General features: G+C 41.9%; 2 protein-coding genes and 1 long non-coding RNA gene across 3 annotated transcripts in view; 2 read left to right on the forward strand and 1 right to left on the reverse strand.

The window, feature by feature from the left end:
* Positions 1–12505, forward strand: part of LOC104946594 (uncharacterized) — a 29291-nt gene extending 16786 nt beyond the window's left edge. Inside the window, exons 4-5 of the long non-coding RNA XR_798469.1 lie at positions 10905–10915; positions 12495–12505. This is a non-coding gene — a long non-coding RNA (uncharacterized lncRNA). The remainder of the gene's footprint in view (positions 1–10904; positions 10916–12494) is intronic.
* etfa (electron transfer flavoprotein subunit alpha) lies at positions 2767–9157 on the forward strand. Its single transcript, XM_010772461.1, has 12 exons — positions 2767–2873; positions 3768–3917; positions 4150–4231; positions 4528–4610; positions 4883–4982; positions 5127–5237; positions 5469–5573; positions 5668–5736; positions 5817–5899; positions 6862–6927; positions 7351–7431; positions 8726–9157. Exons 1-12 carry the CDS (start codon positions 2835–2837, stop codon positions 8759–8761), a joined length of 1005 nt encoding a protein of 334 aa, XP_010770763.1. The 5' UTR covers positions 2767–2834; the 3' UTR covers positions 8762–9157.
* Positions 9151–20395, reverse strand: tmem266 (transmembrane protein 266). Its single transcript, XM_010772460.1, has 8 exons — positions 17046–20395; positions 15175–15248; positions 14182–14238; positions 13842–13980; positions 13118–13233; positions 12344–12536; positions 10885–10947; positions 9151–10794 (listed from the first exon to the last, which is right to left on the reverse strand). Exons 1-8 carry the CDS (start codon positions 17284–17286, stop codon positions 10157–10159), a joined length of 1521 nt encoding a protein of 506 aa, XP_010770762.1. The 5' UTR covers positions 17287–20395; the 3' UTR covers positions 9151–10156.
* Between the last annotated feature and the right edge of the window lie 1870 nt (positions 20396–22265).

Below are 22265 nucleotides of genomic sequence, written 5' to 3' on the forward strand. Positions count from 1 at the left end.
CGTGGCCGAGCTCCAGCCTCTCTGCTGACCTGGGTGAAGGGTGGCAAAGATGTTCAGCTGCACCTACAAAACGACAGAGCTTACTATAATCCCCTATCTCTATTCACCTCAAAGGATAACTTTTGTATAAGTGTGGCCATGAATCTTATTCTCCAGACTTATTGCTCTGATCTGGGAAAATGCTGACATTGCCATTATGCAGTCCAACGGGCTCAGAAATAAGAGACCATCAGACAAGTTATAAAAGAATCACCTTTTTTGGGAGTGTTACGTCCCCACTAAAGTCTACGGGACCTGGAGACAACACACAACCAATAAAAATGAGGGAGTCAGTGTAAAGGTTGACAAAAGGTTTATTCCTTGTAAACCTATAATTGAACAGAAATACTCTGTGTGAGGAGGAGGAGGAGGAGGAGGAGACAAAGGAGACTGTGCCAAACAAAAGAAATAAGCATAACAAAACCAGGCCTCTCTACATCTATCCTTTGAAACCAAAACTCAAACAAAAACCCTCACTAACTAAACTACTCAGAACTGGACAAAACAGAATACAGGGGTGGCAACAATCTGCTAACCAAGTGTGTCTAAACAGTAGTTCCCTACATGATGAGAAATGTACAGGGTACCAGTACATCGGGGACTTTACCGGGTACCCAGACTTACCTAACTCCTCCACCTCTCAACACACACGTTCACAAAGGTCAGAACAAACAAAGTAGAACGATCTTCTAAACACTGCAGTCGAATTCAGGCTCCTCCATCAGCAACAGGCCCAGAGTGAGAGAGAGGGAGAAGACTTCCTGGGTGCCTCCTTTATGGTCGGCCCTGGCTACTGATAGGCCAGCTGAGGGTGGGAGGATCCAATCAGCCATCAGACTCAGGTGCACAGGCAGGTACTGATCAGCTGTGGGGAAGACAGGGAGAAGGAAAACCACACAAGTACAGCCTGCCTGGCACGTAACAACCCCACACATAAATCCAAACAGTATGTTTGGACCTGACAACAACATTTACATAGCACGAGACCATTATCGGCCCCCTTTTTATGGCTTATGTCAAGGTTGTAGTTCTGGACAATCAATGACCAACGCATAAGGCATTGATTGTGGTTGTACATCCTTGCAAGAAAAACCAGGGGATTGTGATCAGTGTATACCTTAATAGATTTTACACTGGAGTCAAGATACACCTCAAAGTGCTGCAAGGCAAAAAATTGAGCTAAAGCTTCTTTTTCAATCCTAGAGTACTTCAACTGATGTTTGTTAAACTTTCGGGAGAAGTAACTCACGGGGTGATCGATGGCCTGTGCATCTTCTTGTAGAAGAAAAGCCCCTGTCCCAACTCCACTGGCATCGACCTCAAGCTTGAATGGCTTCAAAAAGTCTGGGGCAGAAAGAACAGGAGTGCAACACAGAATACCTTTTAGGCTCTCAAACAACTGTTGACACTCACCGGACCAAACAAAAGGCTTTGAGGGACTGGTCAACGTAGTGAGTGGGGCCGCCACCGAGGAGAAGTTTCTGCAGAAACGGCGATAGTACCCTGCCATTCCTAGGAAGCGGCGAAGTTCCCTCCTGGTGGATGGCACTGGGAGGGAGGCAATTGTAACACCTGCCCTCGACCAACCTGATGACCAAGGTAGAGAACGGTACCTTTTCCAAACTCACATTTGGCAAGGTTAAGCGTTAGGGATACGCCCGACAAGCATTTAAAAACTTCTCTTAAGGTAGACATGTGGCTAGCCCAGTCATTAGAATAGACAACAATGCCGTCCAGATATGCCTTACAGATTGGAACATTTCCTAATACAAGATTTACAAGCCTCTGAAAGGTGGCAGATGCGTTACACATACTGAAAGGCATCACAGTGTACTGAAGGAAACTGTCAGGTGTCACAACGCCGAGATATCGGACGCACGCTGTGTTAAAGGAACTTGCCAGTATCCCTTTAACATGTCCAGCTTACTGACAAATTGTGCAGGACCAATTTCATCGATGCAGTCATCAATGAGCGGTAACAGGTTTGGTCCTGCACAATTTGTCAGTAAGCTGGACATGTTAAAGGGATACTGGCAAGTTCCTTTAACNTGTTGAATGTAAAATATTTTTAATCAATCTATTTGTTTTTGTTTTGTTTAACTGGCTTTAATTGATAACCAATAACCTCACCCTACTAGAGGGAGCCCTCTACTGGATGAAACTGAGATCTTGGGGCCACAGACCCGATCAATAAAAGGCACTATGAAAAAGGTCTTTTTTTGCCTATAGTCTACTTTATCGATAAATTAGTAAACCTTATTTGCATAATCTGATAATGATAACAATAATAAATAGCGGTCATATGGGCTGTTTTTTGTGGATTTTGGCTACTTTTTTCAGTTTCCTCTGCCTTTATCCCTATTCTCTCACGGTTTGCGTTTCAAGTCACTATTATATCTAACAAACCAGAAAACCTTTCATTTAGGTATTGTAAATAATTCTCTAGTAGCCTTATAATGATTGAATAACATGTTTTAAGCCTAAGTGAAGGCCTTATTTTTACAAAATGAAAATGTAATATATTGTAAGATTTAAAAATGAAAATTATTGTAATTCAAAAGCTCACAGCACTCTTTGGGACATGGGCTTAATTGTGTTTATATGTTTATAGGTAGCCTAATTTAAAAAAAAAAGTATTTTTAATTTACACTTTAGCAATGTATTTATTTTTTAACCTGACCGGAAGTTATGTTTCTTAATCTCGCGAGAACTCGTTGGAAACGTCAGATCACCTTTGACACAGTTTCTCAGTTTTGTTCCTGCAGCAGCACTGAGGAGCATCTGAAGGGTCCAAGATGAACAGAGCTTTCAACAGAACAAGTATAAAACAGCTGGTAAGAGTATGACAGTTATACATTTATAACTTACACATATATTGTATTGATCTATCAACTTTAAGCAGACAAAGATCTTGAAACATGCCACTCTGCTTGCTTGTTATTTTGCTAGCTTGCTAGCTAATTAACACGTTACGCAAAACATGTTTATCTCTCAAACGGTGGTTTTATTTTATATGTGTGTGACAGCGTTGTTTGACTTATTCTGACAACAACTTTGCATAAACCTTGGAAAATCTTAATTATATAAACAAGCTTTCTGTGTTGAGCTAGCGCTAGCTGGTGTTAGCAACCCGTTATGAAACCCGTCGATAAACAGCAGTTACGAAAGGGTTCAACTGTCATTGACGCAGTAGGGATCGTTGATACCAGATTTAATGCAATCTCAATGAGACATATATCAGTATTGAATAGGTTTATAGAGAATTTCGTTTGTGTTACTTTTTAGGTTTTTTCTTGTTGTGTAACTTCATTTGAATGACCTTCATAAAGTGAGTGTTCTGTCCTGTCCAGATGAGGCTGGTATTATCCTGTTTTACTTCGACAGTCCGCAGCTGTAGACTGGCACTACAATATATATACAATTAATCACAGGACTGGTTGATATTACAATACAAATAAATGAATACACGTGGACACAATGATTAAGCAGTACAGAGGACATTACTTTTAATAATTAAATAATACATTATCAAACATATTTCTATTAAGAAAAACATGTTTTCATTTGTTAACCCTAATTCATTGTTCAACTCTAGTCTAGTCCATTTTTATGAACAATTGTGCATGTGTGTACAGTATGCGTCTTAAATAAGGCAGTACCATTTCGTCTTTAGTTCAACTAATGGGGAATACATGAAAGGCTAAGATGTTGCCCCTTTTCTCCAACAGACTGGTGTCCTCCAAAGGTTTCAAAGCACCTTGGTGGTCGCAGAGCACAACAATGACACGCTGACCCCGATTACACTAAATGCCATCACTGCTGCCAGTAAGCTGGGCGGAGAGGTAACCTGTCTGGTGGCTGGAACAAACTGTGCCCAGGTAGGCAAAGCTTTGTTTATTGACTGGCTTAAGGATCCAGAAACCTTTTTGTATTTGTGAAATCATTTGGACGTTCACCAAACTGCAGTAATATAGTAGTGCAAAAAACATTCTGATAAATAAAGACACCGTATAGTAAATAATTTATAAAGTGCATGTTGAACATGCTTAAAGAGAAGAAGATAATATAGAACAAGGAAATATAGATACATCAGATTTTCTGTGTTTTCAGGTTGTAGAGCAAGTGAGCAAAGTACAAGGTGTGCAGAAGATACTGGTTGCCCAACATGACTCGTACAAAGGTTCCCTGCCAGGTATGTGACAAACAAGAAACTTGATGCCTACTGTTTATTTAACCTCGCAGAGCTAAATATATATTTCACATTTCTGTTGTTGTTTTACGCAACAAGCTGCTTCATATTTGCACTCTTACTTATTCACAGCTAGATGATGTAGTGCTTGGCTTGCTCAAGGGCATCTTGGCAGTAGTTACCAAGGGAGAGGAGACCTTTGCTCATATGTTAAAGCTGGACTGTACTGGCACCGCTGCGGTCAAAGGCACCTGATACGTGATTTAGTGTCAGCTGTCTGATTTTCTTTTCTTCCTCAGAGGAGTTAACTCCACTTATCCTGCAAACACAGAAGCAATTCAATTTCACCCACATCTGTGCTGGAGCATCTGCCTTTGGAAAGGTAAGACAAGGACAAGAACAGTACCTGTTTATTTTAGTTTTTAAAAGTTTAAAACAATATTCTTCTCTTATTGCCCAGTCAAGATGAGCTTCTGTTCTACACAAAAAAAGATAGCCTCTGCTTTAAATATGCTAATTTCGCACAATATCCTCCTTTCCAAAAAAACTGTCCGTTCATCAGTGCATTAACTGAAGTCCATCTAACTTCCATTAAGTCTCCAACCAGGTTGATCAGTGCGAACTTCCCTGCTTACTCACCCTTTTGTTCTGCAGAACCTGCTCCCCAGAGTGGCTGCCAAGTTGGATGTTGCTCCGATTTCAGATATCATTGAGATCAAGTCTCCAGACACCTTTGTCAGAGCCATTTATGCTGGTAAGACCTTACTAACACGTGTTTTGTTTAACCTTGACATGCGACATGTTAGCTGGATTTGGTACAGCCTTGATATGACACAAATAAGCTCGAAAGGCTTTCATTGATTATTTGTTGGTGCTTCTACTATTTTGATTTATATAGGAAATGCTCTCTGCACCGTGAAATGCAATGAGTCGGTCAAGATCTTCACCGTCAGAGGGACATCCTTTGAGGCCGCTTCAACAGAGGGAGGAAGTGCTACATCTGCAGATGGTACTGTAACTTATAGATGCACTCGCAGATCTCTGAGACATTCATGTAAAGAAATGATTGTTATGAATGTTGAAGTATTGCTGTAGGTTTCTATGAGAGGTATTTGATTGACTCATTTTGATTTAAAAATGATACAGGAACTACAAATGTTATTTTTTTTTCTCATTACAATATATATATTTTAATACAGCGTTCCTCATCGTCATTCCTGATACTTGTATCCCTTAACAGCAATTACCTGTCCTCCTCCCGCTGGAGTTTCTGAGTGGCTGGAGCAGTGTCTGACAAAGAGCGACCGTCCAGATCTGACCAGCGCCAAAGTTGTGGTGTCAGGAGGTGGGAATCTGAAAAAGCAACGTCTCCATTTGTTTGCTAAGCCACTTTCTGTGATGGCGTTACAAAGTAGACTCATGGTGTGTTTCTTTCCCAGGACGGGGCTTGAAGAGTGGAGATAACTTCAAGCTGCTTTATGACCTTGCTGACAAGATGAATGCAGCAGGTAAAAAGGGGTTTTAATTTTGTGTTATTAATTAGTTTTCAGTAAATGTAAGTTTTAATTGCATATTATTCCTATTCCAGTTGGTGCATCCAGAGCAGCAGTGGATGCTGGGTATGTTCCCAATGACATGCAGGTTGGACAGACGGGCAAGATTGTAGCGCCGGTAAGTTATTATTTTCCGAAGTGCTTATTCAAATGTATTCCTCTTGCACAGCATGCCAAGAAAAAGAATCCACAGTATATTTTTAAATAACAAAATATGAAGCCACCTTTTTTTAAATCATGTTAAAAGGCAGGAAACACTTGAACTCAGGTCAGAGTGGACAAATGTGTCCTGCTTAAGACAAATGCCTTTTTGCCTTTACACAGCACGCTTGCAATTCAGTATGAACAGGGTTGCTGCTCTGCCCTTTTTAAAAGGTTAACTTCCCATTATGCGATACAGCCGGGTTACCCTAGCTCTGATTATCCACACATTAGGCCCTGGAAAATGTACTTGATGGCACATTTAGAGCCCTAACTGATTTAGCTGCTCCATTACAGCAGAGTGCACAGGATGCCTGCTCAGAGACTCAGACCGGGCGAGACTGCACAAATTAGATTTTTCAAATGTTATGACAAGCTGGTTGAATTCTGCTAAATTGAATAAATGTCTTTTATAATCTTGTTTAATTTCTCATCCTAACAATATAAAAGTGTACATTTAAGGATTCACATTTCTTTACATTTGTGCCTATCGTCTCCTCTTCAGATTAAAGTAGAATTGATCAATAAACTAGTGATGTTAGAGGGTACATCTTCCGATTCGTTGTCGTTCCTGTAGTCATAAGATACTATTGTGTTGAAACACTGATGCTCTGCTCTTCTGAGGTTTCAGCTGCAACATTAAATAAGCACTGAAATATTAATATGGCAGAGATGGTTTTCCCAGTGAGTTCAGGGGAGATATGGGGACGGCTGACCCTTTGCACACCCGCCCCAGCTCTGACCCTCCGATAGATTACACAGCGTGGTCATCAACCCGTCCGTCAGCTCTGAGATGAACCTTTCCCAGAGGCCAGAGATCACACTCCATGTGTACAAGCGAGTAAAACTAGTTTGGTTGTGTTCTGTCCGTGTCCTCAGGAGCTGTACATTGCTGTCGGTATCTCTGGAGCTATTCAACACCTGGCTGGAATGAAAGATAGCAAGGTAAAGTCACTGGAGCCACATGTTCCCCAACCTCCCATTCCTTACCTCTTTTTCCTACGCTTTTCCTTTGATCTGTTTTTTCCCCCCCATTTATTTAACCCAAAAAGACGTTCTACCTTTGATGTAGACTTTCTGAAAACGAATGATATCAAATAGCCTAAATTCCTTTATCGATCACAGACATTCGTCAGAATTTGTAAAAGCAGATGTAGCCTTGCTACTAAGGAATAGTTATTGCATAGGGTCATTTAAAGTAAATATCACACACAAATGAGTACAGCAGCAGCACAGCATCAAACATAACTGGTAGTCATACCCTTTAATATGATGTCCAATGTTGGGCTGTTTTGATAACAAATTGAATACATTTATATTTATTAAGTAATATTTGTTCTTATGCTTTAAGTTTTTCTTTTTTTTCAGACTATTGTTGCCATCAACAAGGACCCAGAGGCTCCCATTTTCCAGGTGGCTGACCTTGGCTTGGTCGCTGATCTTTTCAAGGTAAAGGAGATTGATACTGCTGCAGTAATGTCACTAGGATCTAACATTAGGAAACAACGGTCAAAACAGCTTACGCACCTTCTGCCACGACTTACTCTGTGTTTTGATTGCCAAAAGTGACAGTCAGAGGGTATTACAGTTGCTTTCTCACTGATACATTTAGCAGGATGCCTTATTCAACCCCTAAAATGTTGAATTATGAAGTTCTTGAACTGATCAGAGGACAGTCTGCTTGAAGATGAAAACAAATAGCCCCTCAGAAGCTATAAAAAGTGATGGATAGTCAGACATTTCACATGCTTAGTAGCTTTCTTATATGCAGCTGGTTCTTGCGGATAGTGAGCCAGGAGTGTTGGCAACACCAACTGGAGTCCAGTGCTGCTTGTGAAAGGCTAGCATTTTATATTTTCACTTGTGTCCTGTTGGTCATGTTTTATTTATCCCCTCAGCAGTGCATGAGCAGCACAGGTGTTCTGACAAACTCTGTAGAAGTGATTAGTAATCATAGCTAGTGGCAGCAGAGTTGTGACCAACTGGGTGAGATCAGCTTACATGTGATCACTCCTCAGCTGATTAAAATGGATGGGCTCTCTACTTTTCCCCCCAAACAGACAATTGATACTTCAGACAGTGACTGATGATTCAGATCTGAAGGTGCTCCGCTCACAAGCAGAGACATTTGAATAATTGTATACTTATATTGTTTACTTTGAAAGGCTTTTTGAAATGGTCTTGCTTTAAACCACTGACAGGCATTATCAGCATGTTCCTTTATGGGCCAGATGCCTCCGCTGCAAAGTCTTGCTCTGCATTTGTCAACCTTGCAAACACTGAGATAAATGTTTGAAGCCGCTAGATCAATCTCAGATGAAAGTCAGTGTGCTGCTCATTTCTACCGTTAGCATAAAAGTGCATGATGGTTTGTTTAATAAAGTCATAAATCTTGTATCACTGAATGCGCTGGGGATGAAAATGACAGGTGCTGGAGAACATTTATCCCCACATGTGAAGCCTGGCTATATCTCAACTGGTCTCAGCAGTTGTTAATTCAGAACAGAAGTGTATAACAATGCCTAAAAGATGTCGACAGTGTTATCAAGTTTAGTTTACAAGTCATTGGTTTTAAAGTACAGCGGAACAATTACACACATTGTATTGGACTTTTCAGCACTGTAGCGAGCTCCAGCAGTAAAACACTTTACAGAAAGAATCCCAGGTTTTCTCCTGCCATAATGTCAAGGTAAATGTTTGTTAAAATATTATATTTAAGCCTCTGCTCTTTCTTTCTCTTCAGGCTGTCCCTGAGATGACTAAAGCTATGGACAAGTGAGGAGGAACCGGTCAGACTTCCATCATATAGCCACTGCCTTAACAAATATCTGAAGTTGTGAGTGTTTGCATGCAGAAATAACTTTCACCATCTTCTCTCTGACTGGCAACAGACACAAATTGTCAATATAGAAATAAATGCCAGTTTTTATCGATAATATACATGTGTTTTAATATCAACCAATAAGCTTGTACTGACCTTGGGGCGGTGTCTGATGCCATTGGTTGTACAAATGTTGTAATTTGTATTTAATTCTCTGGTACAGCAAAGGACACCTTTGGCAACGCTTGCCTCTCTGACGTACTGTGTAGATGACTGTAAGATGTAGCCTAGAGGATGTGTACTCAATGAGATGCTTTTGGAAAATAATGTATTAAATTGACAACTAATAACTTTTCTCTTTTTGTCTTTATTGGATTCATTTTGCAACGCCCTCTCCCCACGATCAAGATAGAAAAGGCCTGTTGACAGTAAAATAAACAGGGTTGGTTTTAGGCAAATCTTGAAGGTTCATGCTATAATTTTCTTTTGACCTTTTCTTGTGGCTCCACTTCAAGTCTTTCACAATGTTTGGCTGTGATAAACCCATTCTAAAATATGTATACAGCTTCCAAACATTTGAATCATAAAACATTTTCGACCTAAATGATATGAAACCTGTCATGCTGTAGTTTGAAAAATGTCAGTAAACACTGACCCAGTCATGGCGCCTGGATAGTAAAGCTCTGAATCACTTGAATGACCCACCAGTCCAAATCTGCCACACTCCCAGAATTTAGATACAAATGTTGACATTGCTAATATAGAAAGACACAGATTAGAAATAAGCTGAGACTTATCCAATGTACCCTGCATCAGTCCCATGAAAGAGGGCTGTTCTTTGTGAGTTTGGAGACACTAGACTAACTATCAAAACAGCTGATACACTTGCACATAAATCCATGCCTCCTAGCTTACAGGAAGTGTTTCACAGTCCGTGTGTTCAACACCTTCAATTCCTGCAAAGTGTATCTGAGAAACTAAAGCTCCTCACTGGTTTCACTTCCTGCAAATCAAACTACATCAAAAGCCAGATTTCTTTTTTTCTGCATGGACCAGTTGTCGGAAAATGTCGGGCTTGAGCCCTGCTGCTGGTTTCTTTTGGTAAAATATTTCATGAAACTCAAAACGTGTTTCTGTGAGTGTCAATTCCTGATAAGTGGTGCCTGATAACGACTCGCGTCCTCCAGTGTTTCATGTTTTTGTGCTGCTCTGGCAGGCTCGTCCTCCCAGTCCCAACAGTACAAAGAGGATGATTGACAAACTGTTTATATGCCAGTGACTCCCAACAACACCGGAGTTAAGCTGAGCGTTTTCAAATCGAGTCCTGTGAAGCTGCACACGTCAGGCGTAGTTCTATGTCTCTGACAGGCGGTGGACTGGAGTGTCTACCTTCTCCATCATCCTGTACTTCTCCTCCAGAAGATGCTCGTTGCCCTGCAGATGGATGAGGGGCTTGGAGTGCAGCCCCACCCGGCTCTCCTGGTTCCTCTTGTTGTAGATGTTGAGCCTGTGCTCCAGCTCGGGGCTGGTTTTGGTGGAGCCTGTGGGGCTGGGCGGTTTAAGGTTGACGGGGTCCAGGCCTTTCTGGGCGAGGCAGGAGTTCTCGGTCAGAGAGGAGAGCAGCTCCTGCATCACAGCGCTGGGGGTCCCTCGCGGCTGAGGGCCCAGGGCCAGAGGGCTGCTGTAGGGTGGGGGGTAGCAGCGCTGGTCGCTGTAATCTGTGGAGGTGGAGGCCTCCCTCACCGTGGAGCTGCAGTCCGTGGTGGAACCCAGCGTGTGGCTGCTGACGCTGTTCTGCCGGGCGCTGAAGCTGCTGCGGGACACCGTGGTGGTGGAGGCTTCGCTCACAGAGCTGCCGGTGCGCTGCAGGCGGCTGGACGGCACCGCGTCCACACTCACCAGAGAGGAGGGGAGCTGGCTGTGGTTGTTGGGCAGGTGCACATCTATGGCTGCTGTCGTGATGACACGCGCTGGGTCTGGGATCCCCATGTCTGCAGAAACAGCACATAATGCAGAGGGCAGTGAAATACTGTTACATAAGATGGAACAACAACATTAAGCAGGATCTCGTTTCTGCTCACCGCTGCTTTGCTCACTGTAGTACTGGCTGATGTAGTTGTTCATGTCATCTTGACCATGGTGATCTGAAAAGAATAAAAGTAGCCACTTAATCCTTCACAGACATAATGAAAGTGTGAATTTAGAAGTTCATTATAGGTTTATTCACAGTTTGAAATAGTTATAACCCTTCCAACTTGGTTATCTTGAAAAAATGAAAAGCAGCAACATAACTTTACTTTCTCTAATTATTTCATAAATGGTTTATTAGTTTATTACACAATATACTGTTTTTAAAAGGTATTCATTTTATAATTATATAAAGAAGAGAATAATGGGCATTTTTGCTTGTTAAACCAAAAAATACATGTTCAATAATTAAAATAAAAGACATGACCTATTAATAATAATCAACAAATTGTGTTAATGAAATGCATTTGTTGTGGATGAGGTCCACAGATCTTAAATCAGACCAAGTGTTTTAGCCATATATTCATTTATGTATTGGTTTCACATATTCATGTTATGACTGTCACTGTCCCAAGAGGGGGGCACTCATTGTTCAGCCTGTAGTGGGACAGGGACCATCTCCAGATGATCAATACCAGTATATGAGGAGAGGCTCAGATGTAAGGCAGGTCCCACGATAATTTAGCTTTGATAAAGGAAAACCTCAGTGTTCCGAGCCCTGACAGCGATTTGTTGCCTCAAGTCACGTAACTTATGACCTTTCACTTTATGAAAGCTTTATAGGTAATTGCGGTGTGGCAGCGGACATTTTGATTCGTAGACAAATGTTTTTGAAAAGAGAGCACCAATTAATAAAATAAACACTACGCTCAGCATGCAGCTTAAGAGGATTTGTTTAATGGTTAAAGAAGCAGCAGGATATGTTGTGCTTTGAGACATATGTTACTAGACTAGCCTACGTTACAATCCTTTAATATATATTTATATTTATAGTGTTATGTCGGAAAGATCAGTGTTGCTGCTCAGGATGAGGGAGGATTTTGGAGTTTTTTATTTTTCAACATAGACAAAGCATTTAAATCTGCAACCTTCAAACATGGGGTCTTGCATTTAAATTTGGTATTGATGAAATTCATAAACATGTAATAATAACGTCTTGTTAATTCTGTTTATTTCAGCTGTCTGTCACATTTTTCAGCTGTCCCCTGCCACATAACTCTAATTTATGTTCCAAAAGAGACACACAGCGCACAATAAAAAAAAATTGAATTATTGTATTATTTGCTTCTTCTAATTGTCTATAGACAGCGCAAAATATCGATAATGGGAATTATTTAAGCTGTGATAATTGAGCAGTGAATATCTAAAATTGGGACAGCCTCACTCCCAACATGACCCAACTGTTTCAAGCCTCTCTTGCATTGAAGGCCCCCCCCGCCCCCCCAACTAACTCTTGTGCACAGAGGTTTTTGAAAGCCTGTAACAATGAAGTCAGGTGTTCCAGACGGTTACCTGCAGCCCCCCCGGGCTCTCTAGCTTTAGCTGGCCCGTGATGCTCGGAGGCCCCAGGGGCCAGGCCGTCCACCTCCTGGAAACTGCTGCTCTGTTTACCCCACATGTGGTGGATCTGCATGGCCGCTTCACGCTCTGCCACCAGATCCAGGTCCTGCTGCGCCAGGTGAGCCCTCAGCTGCCGGATTTCAAACTGAAGAGACAGAGAGACAAATGTCAGAACCGGAGGAAACTCTTCATAGTCGGTTTACTTAAAACGTACTGTATATTCTACTACCTAATTTCACATGTTTATGTCAAAGCTTGTTTTTTGTTATGAGGTTGCTTTACTTGCACCACAGTTAACCTTCATGTATAGGGTACAACAAGTTTATGCCAAACTCTTATTTCTAACCTCTAACATTTTGCAGTTTAACTTACAGACATACAGACACTATTCTCTTCCTCTGGGCTGACAACTGAGAAATAAAGAGCACTCTTATAAAGTTCAACCTGCAAATGCCTTGCAAACAATATTAGAACCATCATTATTACATTGTGAAGCAGTCAATAAGTTGAGATAATGCACAGTGCTGGCTATCTGATATCCATCAGACTTATGTAAAAGTATTATCTGGTGATAATATGGGATACAATTTTAAGAGCATCTTTTTATGGCTTTTTGAGTACAATTTATTTCCTGCATAGCGATCTGCTGCCCTCTGCTGGAGAAAAGCAGCTATAAATTATAGACGGAAAGTAGTACATATATTTGAGAGAGATAGGAGCACATACTGCCTGTTCCTGGCAGATCTGGGTTAGACGGTCAAGCTGTTCGTCCCTCACCGCCTTTGCCTTCTCATACTGCTGGATCTCCAGCTCCATCTCCACCTTCACTTGCAGCACATAGGCTACAAATAAATAGGACATATAATAGTGAGTTTACTACTGATGAAACGTTTCATCTTGTGTCAGTTGATCATCTTAATTTCAGATAAAAAGTTTATTAGGTATTTCTTCCTCCCAAAGCAGATCTTGTCACATTTTGGCACATTACCAAAACGTAGGTGGATAAAACAACAATACATGCTTTAACATAGTAAAGCATCAATTCAATTCAGATGTTTTGAGGTTGTTTCAGAACCGGTGCTTATTCTATGCTAAGCTTTAGGCATTCATTGTAAGTGTTGCATTGTGTGTGTATCAACCTATGCTATCAACACGCACTGCACTATATTAAAAAACCACAAGGGGGAGCAACACTGATACAAAGACAAATCATTCTTCCTAATAAATACTCTGTGTGCACTTTTAGGATAAAGTCATTTGAAGCTTGAGCTCCAAAACAACAAATGATGTGATACCAGGTGAAACATAAAGCCACAAAACAAACACTGAGACAAGAACCTCCGGATTGAATGTATCCGATACCGCAGAGAGCACACTGCAGTATCTATCTGTGTGACCTGACAGGAAAGGACAGGATGCAGAGAATATCCCCCCCCCCTCTCAGCCTCACCATCAATGATCCTCTTCACCCTCCAGATGCGCAGTGTGATGATCAGACCGATAGCATCCCAGGGGCTGCTGGGGCCGTTGGCCACTGTGGAGGCCACCATGGGGGCCAGAGAGAGGACGATGACAGCTCCATCAAACACCTGAGAACACACACACACACACACACACACACACACACACACACACACACACACACACACACACACACACACACACACACACACACACACACACACACACAGTTATGTCTGTAGCTCCCTCAGTGGTATGACATTGAGGAAATGACACTGCAGTGAAAGGGGCCCAGAGTAACAGGACTAATGGCACCCATGGGAGCTTACCTCTACTTTGTTCTCTATGTAATCCCATATCCCCAGCACCACGATCCTGAACACCGTCTGAAACACACAGATGGAGGCAGAGACAGGTTACACACACGGGGAGACTGGCTGAGGCAGAGCATGCTGGGTAGTAATTCAGCATAATAAACCTGACACTCCCAGTTAATGGCATTTGCAGTTGTGATTAAGATTTCTTTCATCCCTCCACGGTAATTCATCAATGACATCTTATTCATACACATGACAGGCAGTGTGATAGGGGTTCATCCAAACAATTAGAGACATTGCATTTAGCTTATTCTGCCGACGCAGCAGGGGCTGCAGAGGGTGAACAACTCTCCCTTTGTCGCTGTGCCTCTTCTGCCTCTCTGAGCCATCGTCCTTATTTCAGGTTTTCAGGTGTGCAGTGGAGCAGAAACCAGCCGACCTGCTGTTTGTACTCTTTCTATGCATCATTGTCGGGGGGTTGCTGTTTTATTGATAAGTAAAACTCCAGCTACACACAAGTTAGCAGTGGGGTGGTCAAGTGCAGGAAACTAAGATAAATGTGGCTCGCTGTTAAGAAAATGGAAATCAATAGAGCACACCTGAGGCCTTACAATTATTTAAAACTAGGATCACCGAAAAGTTCCATCTGCATTTTAAAGTGTTTGTGTGATCAATGGAATAACCTGAGGGGGAGCAACTGTGCCGGCTTTAACAACACCAGATAAACAAGTTTTATTTCACAATAATGAAGTAGATCTTTGTTGTGTGATTTCGCAGTACACCTCTAATGTATCCATTCCCGAGGTCACCTCTACCAATCAGAATTTGATCAAGCTGTGACAGAGGACACGGGGCGTTTCATGCTGTTGTTAGTATTATAATGAGGATCTATCGGCGTACTTCACTGGCCCCCCATACTGTACAATCTAGCATTAATGGACAGGTCGCTGCATCAGCTGTAAGTGGGACTGTTTTGTGTTGAGCAGAGGAAAGATGGAGACTCACCTCGGTGAAGAACACGGAGAGAATGGCCAGACTGATCCAGTGGATGATGCTGGCAAACTGGAATGCATTATTAACTGTAGGGAGAAAAAACAGAAGAACATAATGTTTAAGAAATGCGTGTGCGAGCGGTTACCTGCTGCGAAACGTTAAGAGGGTGTTGCAAAGTGGTAAAAATGAGCACATTCCAGCACACAGATACATAAAAGCGCAGGCAAAGGCATTAAGCAGCATCATAAATATGAATTCAACATATACATGCATGTGTCTGCATCTTCCCGTTTATTCATCAGGCTAATTGTGGACAGCCTGTAACAGCGCTCGGCTGTCAGCTGAGGCCTTTCTCTTCACGTGCGACTGCCCCTCCCATCTGTCTTTGTTTGGCGTGTTCAGTGATCTGTCTATCTGTCCGTTTATCTTCCTCAAGTCCTCCCCACATTCATCCGCCAGCCAACTCTGTATAGTCTGATTTCTTTGTCCACTAATCTCCCGTCACGCATTTGTCTTACTTTCCTTTGTCTGCCCTGTCTAGTCAGTCAGTCAGTCCTGTGGGAACAGTAAGGACTTGTTTGGATACTGCTGGAGAGACATTTCCACCACGTGTGTTCTTCACTCAGCCCCCTCTCATCAAACAGGTATGACCCCTGACCTTACCATTATGATAAATGAGGACGTCTCCACCATGCCAAATGATGTATACGAAGGTGAACCTGGGGTGACATGGGTCACAGTGGTATTTCGACCACTTGACATTTTGTGTTAACTGTGGAATACTAATTGGAGGATTATATTCCCCAGACCATGATTGATCAGAGCCCCAGGACCCAGGATAAATCACTGACTCGTTATACAGAACACATATCAGCACACACAATCATATATGTGTATTGTTTACATCCAAACAGTCCTGAACAACCAAACATCATTATAGTATAGTGTCTAGTATAACGTTTTGTGAATATGGTGATTTAAAAAGAAAATGCCCTTCTTTAAAAGTAATATCTTAGTACAATTATGTCATACATTCTGGCAAATGTTATAGCCAAATTCAAATCACTAGTCTAATGATCAATACAGTCAATTTGCTTTAATTTAGGCAGACCAGAGCGCCCAAAAGGTACATGTATAGTACAGTAAGGAGGAGTTTAAAAGAAAAGAACATCATGTATATTGGCTCACAAACACACAAACACTGATATATGTGCAAAAAGCTAATTTACATTGTTGACTTATACATTGGTCTGGCTAATTTATTGGTCTTGCTTTAGTGTTGATGTTCTGTGTTGCCATCATGTAAGGATATTTAATCTAACATTGTTATGTTTTGATTGGCTATAACAAAATAACTCTTGCCAGAAAAAGCAGGTGACTTGCTTCATGCAGTGCTTCTTCTTTTCAGTATATTAGTAAAAGATGTTACCTGTGTTATATAAGGTGCATGTTAATGCCAATCCTTAAGAAATACCTTTACCTTCACATATCTATTTCAACAAGATATGTTTTTCCTACTGAGACAATCTTTGTATTTGCTTTATTTGCTTTTAGCTTAATGAGCACCTCAATTTATAGATATCCTTCCATACAAACTGCAGTTCATCCTCATGACATGCAGAATAAATGTTCTACCTGCAGCTTAGTTTCTTTGCTAATTATTTTCTCCTTTGTCATATATCTCGAGCCCATGTATCGACCCATTGCCTTTGCATAGCAATTAGCAAACAATTGTGCTGAGTCGTCCACTTTTCTCCCTCTTGAAGAATGCTATTGTGGCCCAGGACCATAAACAGTGTAACGAATGAAATCCCTGGTATATCTACATCCCCATTTTTGTGAATAACCTCAGGTGACATCACTCATTGGCTTGTTTCACTCACACTGCAGCAGCTTGGTGTCAATGAGCAGCTCCAGGGTCAGCAGCACCACCACCAGGATAACGCAGGCCACCAGGAAACAGTTGAAGCCCGCCGACAGCAGACAGACCTGCCACAGCGAGGCCCTCCGCCCGCAGCAGGGCTTCAGCCAGTTGGACCTGACAGAGGGGGGGGAGAAGGCCGTTAGAATAGCTATGGGTGCAGAGATAAATGGGACTTGTTGCTGTGTTACATTGAAACTCATTGCGGATGTGCAGATCTGACAGGCAGCAAGCTAGGTCAAATCAACGAAACACTAGAAACATTGAGATACACAAATGGGGAGATGTATTAAATCTAGACTTTGTTCTGTCACAGTTTTTCTAAAGATTTATCAGCAGAGGGCACTATTCTGCCTACACATTCAGACCATGGATGTTCATTCAAATGTATTCACACTCTAATGTGAAGCATACATACATGTTCTGCTGGCACTGAGATAATTTAAAAGTAATTCTGTTCACAAATTCATAGTGTCATTTCTCTTCTCGTCTCTGGATAAAGCGATTCAATGTTGCCTTTCTGCAACCTCCTTAATACCTTCTTTAGTTTACTATCAGTGAACTCTTCTTACTATAACAGCCATCAGTTTGTTTATACCTATTTTTGGAAACGGATTACATGACGTCTGTTTGAATCCAAATTCAGGCATTAAATAATCTATTTGTAGCACTCCTTCCTGACTGAAATATCAGAGTATCTAGGTGCTGATACCTAACTTGGTGTGTTTTATGGTCTCTATTTCTATCTACGTTGAGACTTATGACACGCATTAAACCTTACAGTATGTTCGAGAGAGATTAGAGTCTCTCTATTAATTCCTCTCCCTGCTGCTTCCCTGTGTGACAGGACAGGTCTCTCTCTGGGTGAAAACTAGCTGACTGGCTGAATGCCCATCTGTGTGATTGTTTTTCTAACAACCTGGTATGGTAGTTCTACTTTTGTTAAAGCTCTGGATGACTGACTAGCTAGCTGGCTATCTGGATGTTGTGGCTCTCCTGGCATGACAATGGAGCTTCATGCACACCATCTGGGTGCAGTCACACCTGGCTGACTGGTTGTTGAGAGAGCATCACAGTGGAGGCAAGTAAAATGGGTTTGTTATAATAAAACACATATATTTCCTGATCCGAGACACTACCATTCCTACAACTGATTCAGCAGTCTCTGAGTACAACATACTTCCCGTTTTTATATTGTCCATTAGTTTGAAGTTTCCCAGATGTCATGTGTGCCCTTTTTTCCTTTTTCCAGGTACATTGTTCCCTGAAAATGTGACTGCCAAGGCCTCAAATCCATCCCTTCCATACAGTTTAAGTTCCATCTCCGACTGACTCCGGGGGATTTAAAGTCAATAAATAATGTCAATCTCCACTAGCACACCGGGCTTTCCCTTCCTCTCACAGCTTTACTTTACACCCACACGCTACTCAGGTGTACTCTAAGAAATTCAGACAAAGTAAAAGAAAGGTGTGTGTGTGTGGGCCAGGTGTGTCATCTCTTCGAGGCATTACTGAGAAAGGGAGTAGATTTCTTTGAAAAAAGCAGCTATTTGTTGTCACCTGTCCCCCATAGGAGGAAAGCTACGGGCAATATCTGTCAGAGGACAAAAGAGGATGCAATTTATTCTACTCTCCTCAGGAAGAAGGACTGAGAGAGGAAACGTGGTGCAGGCAGTTTAAAGGCATTGGGCATCATCCAAAAGTGAACTGGAGAGAGAGCCAGGGAGGAAGGAGGGGAAGTTGGACAAGGAAGAATGGAAAAGAAAGAACAGAAGAAGAAACAGATTGAGTTAAAAGATTTTGGTTTACTTTAACTTGTGTCTAATTTTGACGAACAATTTCCCGAACTACAACCAAAGAATGTATGTCCAAAACAGTAATATGTTGACTTTACTAAGAGACAATGACAATTATTTATATTGGAGAAGCTCAATATATGGTTTGTTTTGTACTCTATGATTAATTGAATGGTCAAATTAATACTCACAAAAACTCTTTGGTGCAACTTTCAAAAACTGTACTTGTACAATGAGGGGTTGTCATTGACATTTCAGGTATGCTTACTTCCACTTTTAACTCCTGTTACGTGCCAGGCAGGCTGTACTTGTGTGGTTCTCCTTCTCCCTGTCTTCCCCACAGCTAATCAGCAGCTTATCAGTACCTGCCTGTGCACCTGAGTCTGATGGCTGATTGGATCCTCTCACCCTCAGCTGGCCTATCAGCAGCCAGGGCCGACCATAAAGGAGGCACCCAGGAAGTCTTCTCCCTCTCTCTCACTCTGGGCCTGTTGCTGATGGAGGAGCCTGCAGTGTTTAGCAACTCAGTCTCTTTGTTTTGTCTGACCTTTGTGAATGTGTGTGTGTTTAGAAGTGGAGGAGTTAGGTAAGTTCGGGGTACCCTGTACATTTCTCATCACGTAGATAACTAATGTTAAGACACACTAGGTTAGCGGATTGTTGCCACCCCTGTATTCTGTTTTGTCCAGTTCTGAGTAGTTTAGTTAGTGAGGGTTTTTGTTTGAGTTTTGGTTTCAAATGATAGATGTAGAGAGAGGCCTGGTTTTGTTATGCTTATTTATTTTGTTTGGCACAGTCTCCTTTGTCTCCTCCTCCTCCTCCTCCTCACACAGAGTATTTCTGTTCAGTTCTAGTTTACAAGGAATAAACCTTTTGTCAACCTTTACACTGACTCCCTCATTTTTATTGGTTGTTGTGTGTTATTGTCTCCAGGTCCCCTAGACCTTACTGGGGACGTAACACAAATGGGGGGCTTGTCAGGGATATCTATTTTCCTGAGCTAAAAACAACTAATAATTGAGCAGTCATTGTAGGTGTTGTACATTGGCTAAAAAAATGGGTTTTGACATACATAATTGTATTGAAAGTCCAAGTGTTGATAAATTGTATTCCTGTCGCAAAGATGACATGTTATGTATTGCAGCTCACTTTAACATTTCAGTAGACAAGTATAGAGTAAAAAAAGAGCTAAGAGATTAAATTCTGCAAAAACTAGAGGAGTTAAAGATTCTTGAAATCCCAAGCATGTCAAATCAGCCTAGGGCTGATGTGTCTATTGATGGTGAACGTGTTGTAGGTGCTTCCTATATAGAACAGAAGGGTCGGGCTGTATTAGCTACACCTAGAGTTGACAAGGTTAGTCCTGAGGCTCCTCCTGCAACGCTTCCTAGGTTTGAGGCTTTCTCTCCGGGTAGCTTTGGTGCAAGTAGTGATGCCAAACTGAAGGTTCGTCTTGCCCGTCTTTAGCTGGAGATCCAGGAGAAGGAAATGGTGCGTAGAGCGGACTATGAACAGACTGCAGATTCGCAAGTTAGAGATAGAAGCCGAGAAAGAAATCATGTGAAAGCGGCTTGAAGATGATGCCCTGAGAATCTCTTCAGAGCAGACATTTGAGAGGTCAATACCTTCGCATACCTCATACAAAAAGTTTTGATGTTAGTAAAAATATTGCTTTGGTGCCAACTTTTAGAGAGTTGGAGATTGACTCATGTTTTTGTGCTTTTGAGAGAATTGCTACCGCACTAGTCTGGCCTAAAGACATGGCCAATTCTACTTCAGTGCAAATTAGTAGGTAAAGCTCAGGAAGTGGTATCTTCAATTTCTTGGAAGAAAGCTTGCAGTACGAAGTGCTTAAAGAGTCGATCTTGCGTGCTTATGAGCTTGTGCCGGAGGCCTACAGACAAAAGTTCAGACACCATAAAAAGTCTGCTACGCAGACATTTGTTGAGTTTGCGAGAGAGAAGGGAACTGTCTTTGATAAATGGTGTGCGGCTAATGAAGTGAAGTATCATTTTGAGTGTCTTCATCAGTTACTTCTCTTGGAAGATTTTAATAATTCTTTGCCTGAAAGGATGGTGATATTCTTAAATGAACAGAAGGTCACTTCACTGGCAAAGGCAGCTGTCTTAGCGGATGAATTTATGCTCACTCACAAGACTGTTTACTTCTCCCTTGTGCCCAGATAAAGCTTCAGTATCACAAACTGGAAGACCTGATCTTGGGCCAACAACTTTTGAAAGGTCTAGAGGACCACCATCACCTCCACGGGGGCCCCGTGAGTGTCACTACTACCATAAAACAGGACACCTTATTTCAGGGTGTCATCTCTTAAAGCGTAAACAACCATTTTCGCAACGCTTTCAAACGCCAAAAGGCATGGGACTCATTAAAGGAGTGTCCCTATCCGACATAGAAATGTCCCAGGAAGATGAAGTACCTGATCCCTGTTTCAAACCCTTTATTTCTTTAACAGGGGACCCTAAAGACCAGCTGCCAGTACAGGTACTTAGGGACACAGGAGGTTCTCAGTCTATTATTAGAGAAGGCATCTTACCTTTAACCTCAAGATCATCATGTGGATCAAGTGCTGTTGTTCAAGGCATGACACTAGTTGCGGCTCCTTTGTACAATGTTTATATTCAATCATCTCTTGTCAAAGGATTCTTTAAAGTAGCTTTCCTCCCTGCCTTGCCCAGCAGTGTGTTGATCTCTTCGTCGTTTCTTACTGCCAACAAGATGTGTCATGAAGTAATGATGCCTGTGAGGAGTCAGACTCCATTGCAATTGATCAGGTTGTCGTGCCAACAGCCTATCATTCTCAGGTGATGTCCTTGGCTCATGATTATCCGTGGTCAGGTCACATGGGGGTAACAAAAACGTATGAAAGAGTTTTAAAACAGTTCTTTTGGCCAGGACTCAAGTCTGATGTAGTTCTTTATTGTCGAACATGTCATGTGAGCCAAGTTGCTGTTAAACCGAATCAGGTGATTCACCCTGCTCCTCTCATTCCCATTCCAGTAATGGGAGAGCCATTTGAAAGGGTGATTGTGGATTGTGTGGGACCCATGCCTAAAACTGGAAACCAGTTTCTCTTAACTGTCATGTGTGCCTCCACTAGGTTCCCAGAAGCCATCCCACTGCGGAAAATCACTGCCCCGGTCATCACCAAGGCACTTCTGAAGTTTTTCCTCCATGCTTGGTCTACCGAAGATAGTTCAAACAGACCAAGGTACCAACTTCATGTCTAAAGTGTTTGCCCGGGTACTTGACACCTTGAAACCTCTCTAATGCCCCCTGAAAGTCAGGGGGCATTAGAGAGGTTTCACCAGACTATGAAATGCATGTTAAGAAAACATTGCCACGAGTCTCATAAAGATTGGGATGAC

Source organism: Notothenia coriiceps, unplaced genomic scaffold (assembly GCF_000735185.1).
Source record: "Notothenia coriiceps isolate Sejong01 unplaced genomic scaffold, NC01 NC01_scaffold00011215, whole genome shotgun sequence".
Classification (NCBI taxonomy): domain Eukaryota; kingdom Metazoa; phylum Chordata; class Actinopteri; order Perciformes; family Nototheniidae; genus Notothenia; species Notothenia coriiceps.

Excerpts from the sequence above, each read along its gene's own strand:
- etfa (XM_010772461.1), top strand. The coding sequence starts at position 2,835 with ATGAACAGAGCTTTCAACAGAACAAGTATAAAACAGCTG. Across the intron at positions 5,737-5,816 it reads TGACAAGATGAATGCAGCAG|TTGGTGCATCCAGAGCAGCA; the intron begins GTAAAAAGGGGT and ends TTCCTATTCCAG. Across the intron at positions 7,432-8,725 it reads TGGTCGCTGATCTTTTCAAG|GCTGTCCCTGAGATGACTAA; the intron begins GTAAAGGAGATT and ends CTTTCTCTTCAG.
- tmem266 (XM_010772460.1), bottom strand. The coding sequence starts at position 17,286 with ATGAGTTTCAATGTAACACAGCAACAAGTCCCATTTATCTCTGCACCC. Across the intron at positions 15,249-17,045 it reads TGACACCAAGCTGCTGCAGT|TTAATAATGCATTCCAGTTT; the intron begins GTGAGTGAAACA and ends TTCTCCCTACAG. Across the intron at positions 10,795-10,884 it reads CTACAGTGAGCAAAGCAGCG|ACATGGGGATCCCAGACCCA; the intron begins GTGAGCAGAAAC and ends CTGTTTCTGCAG.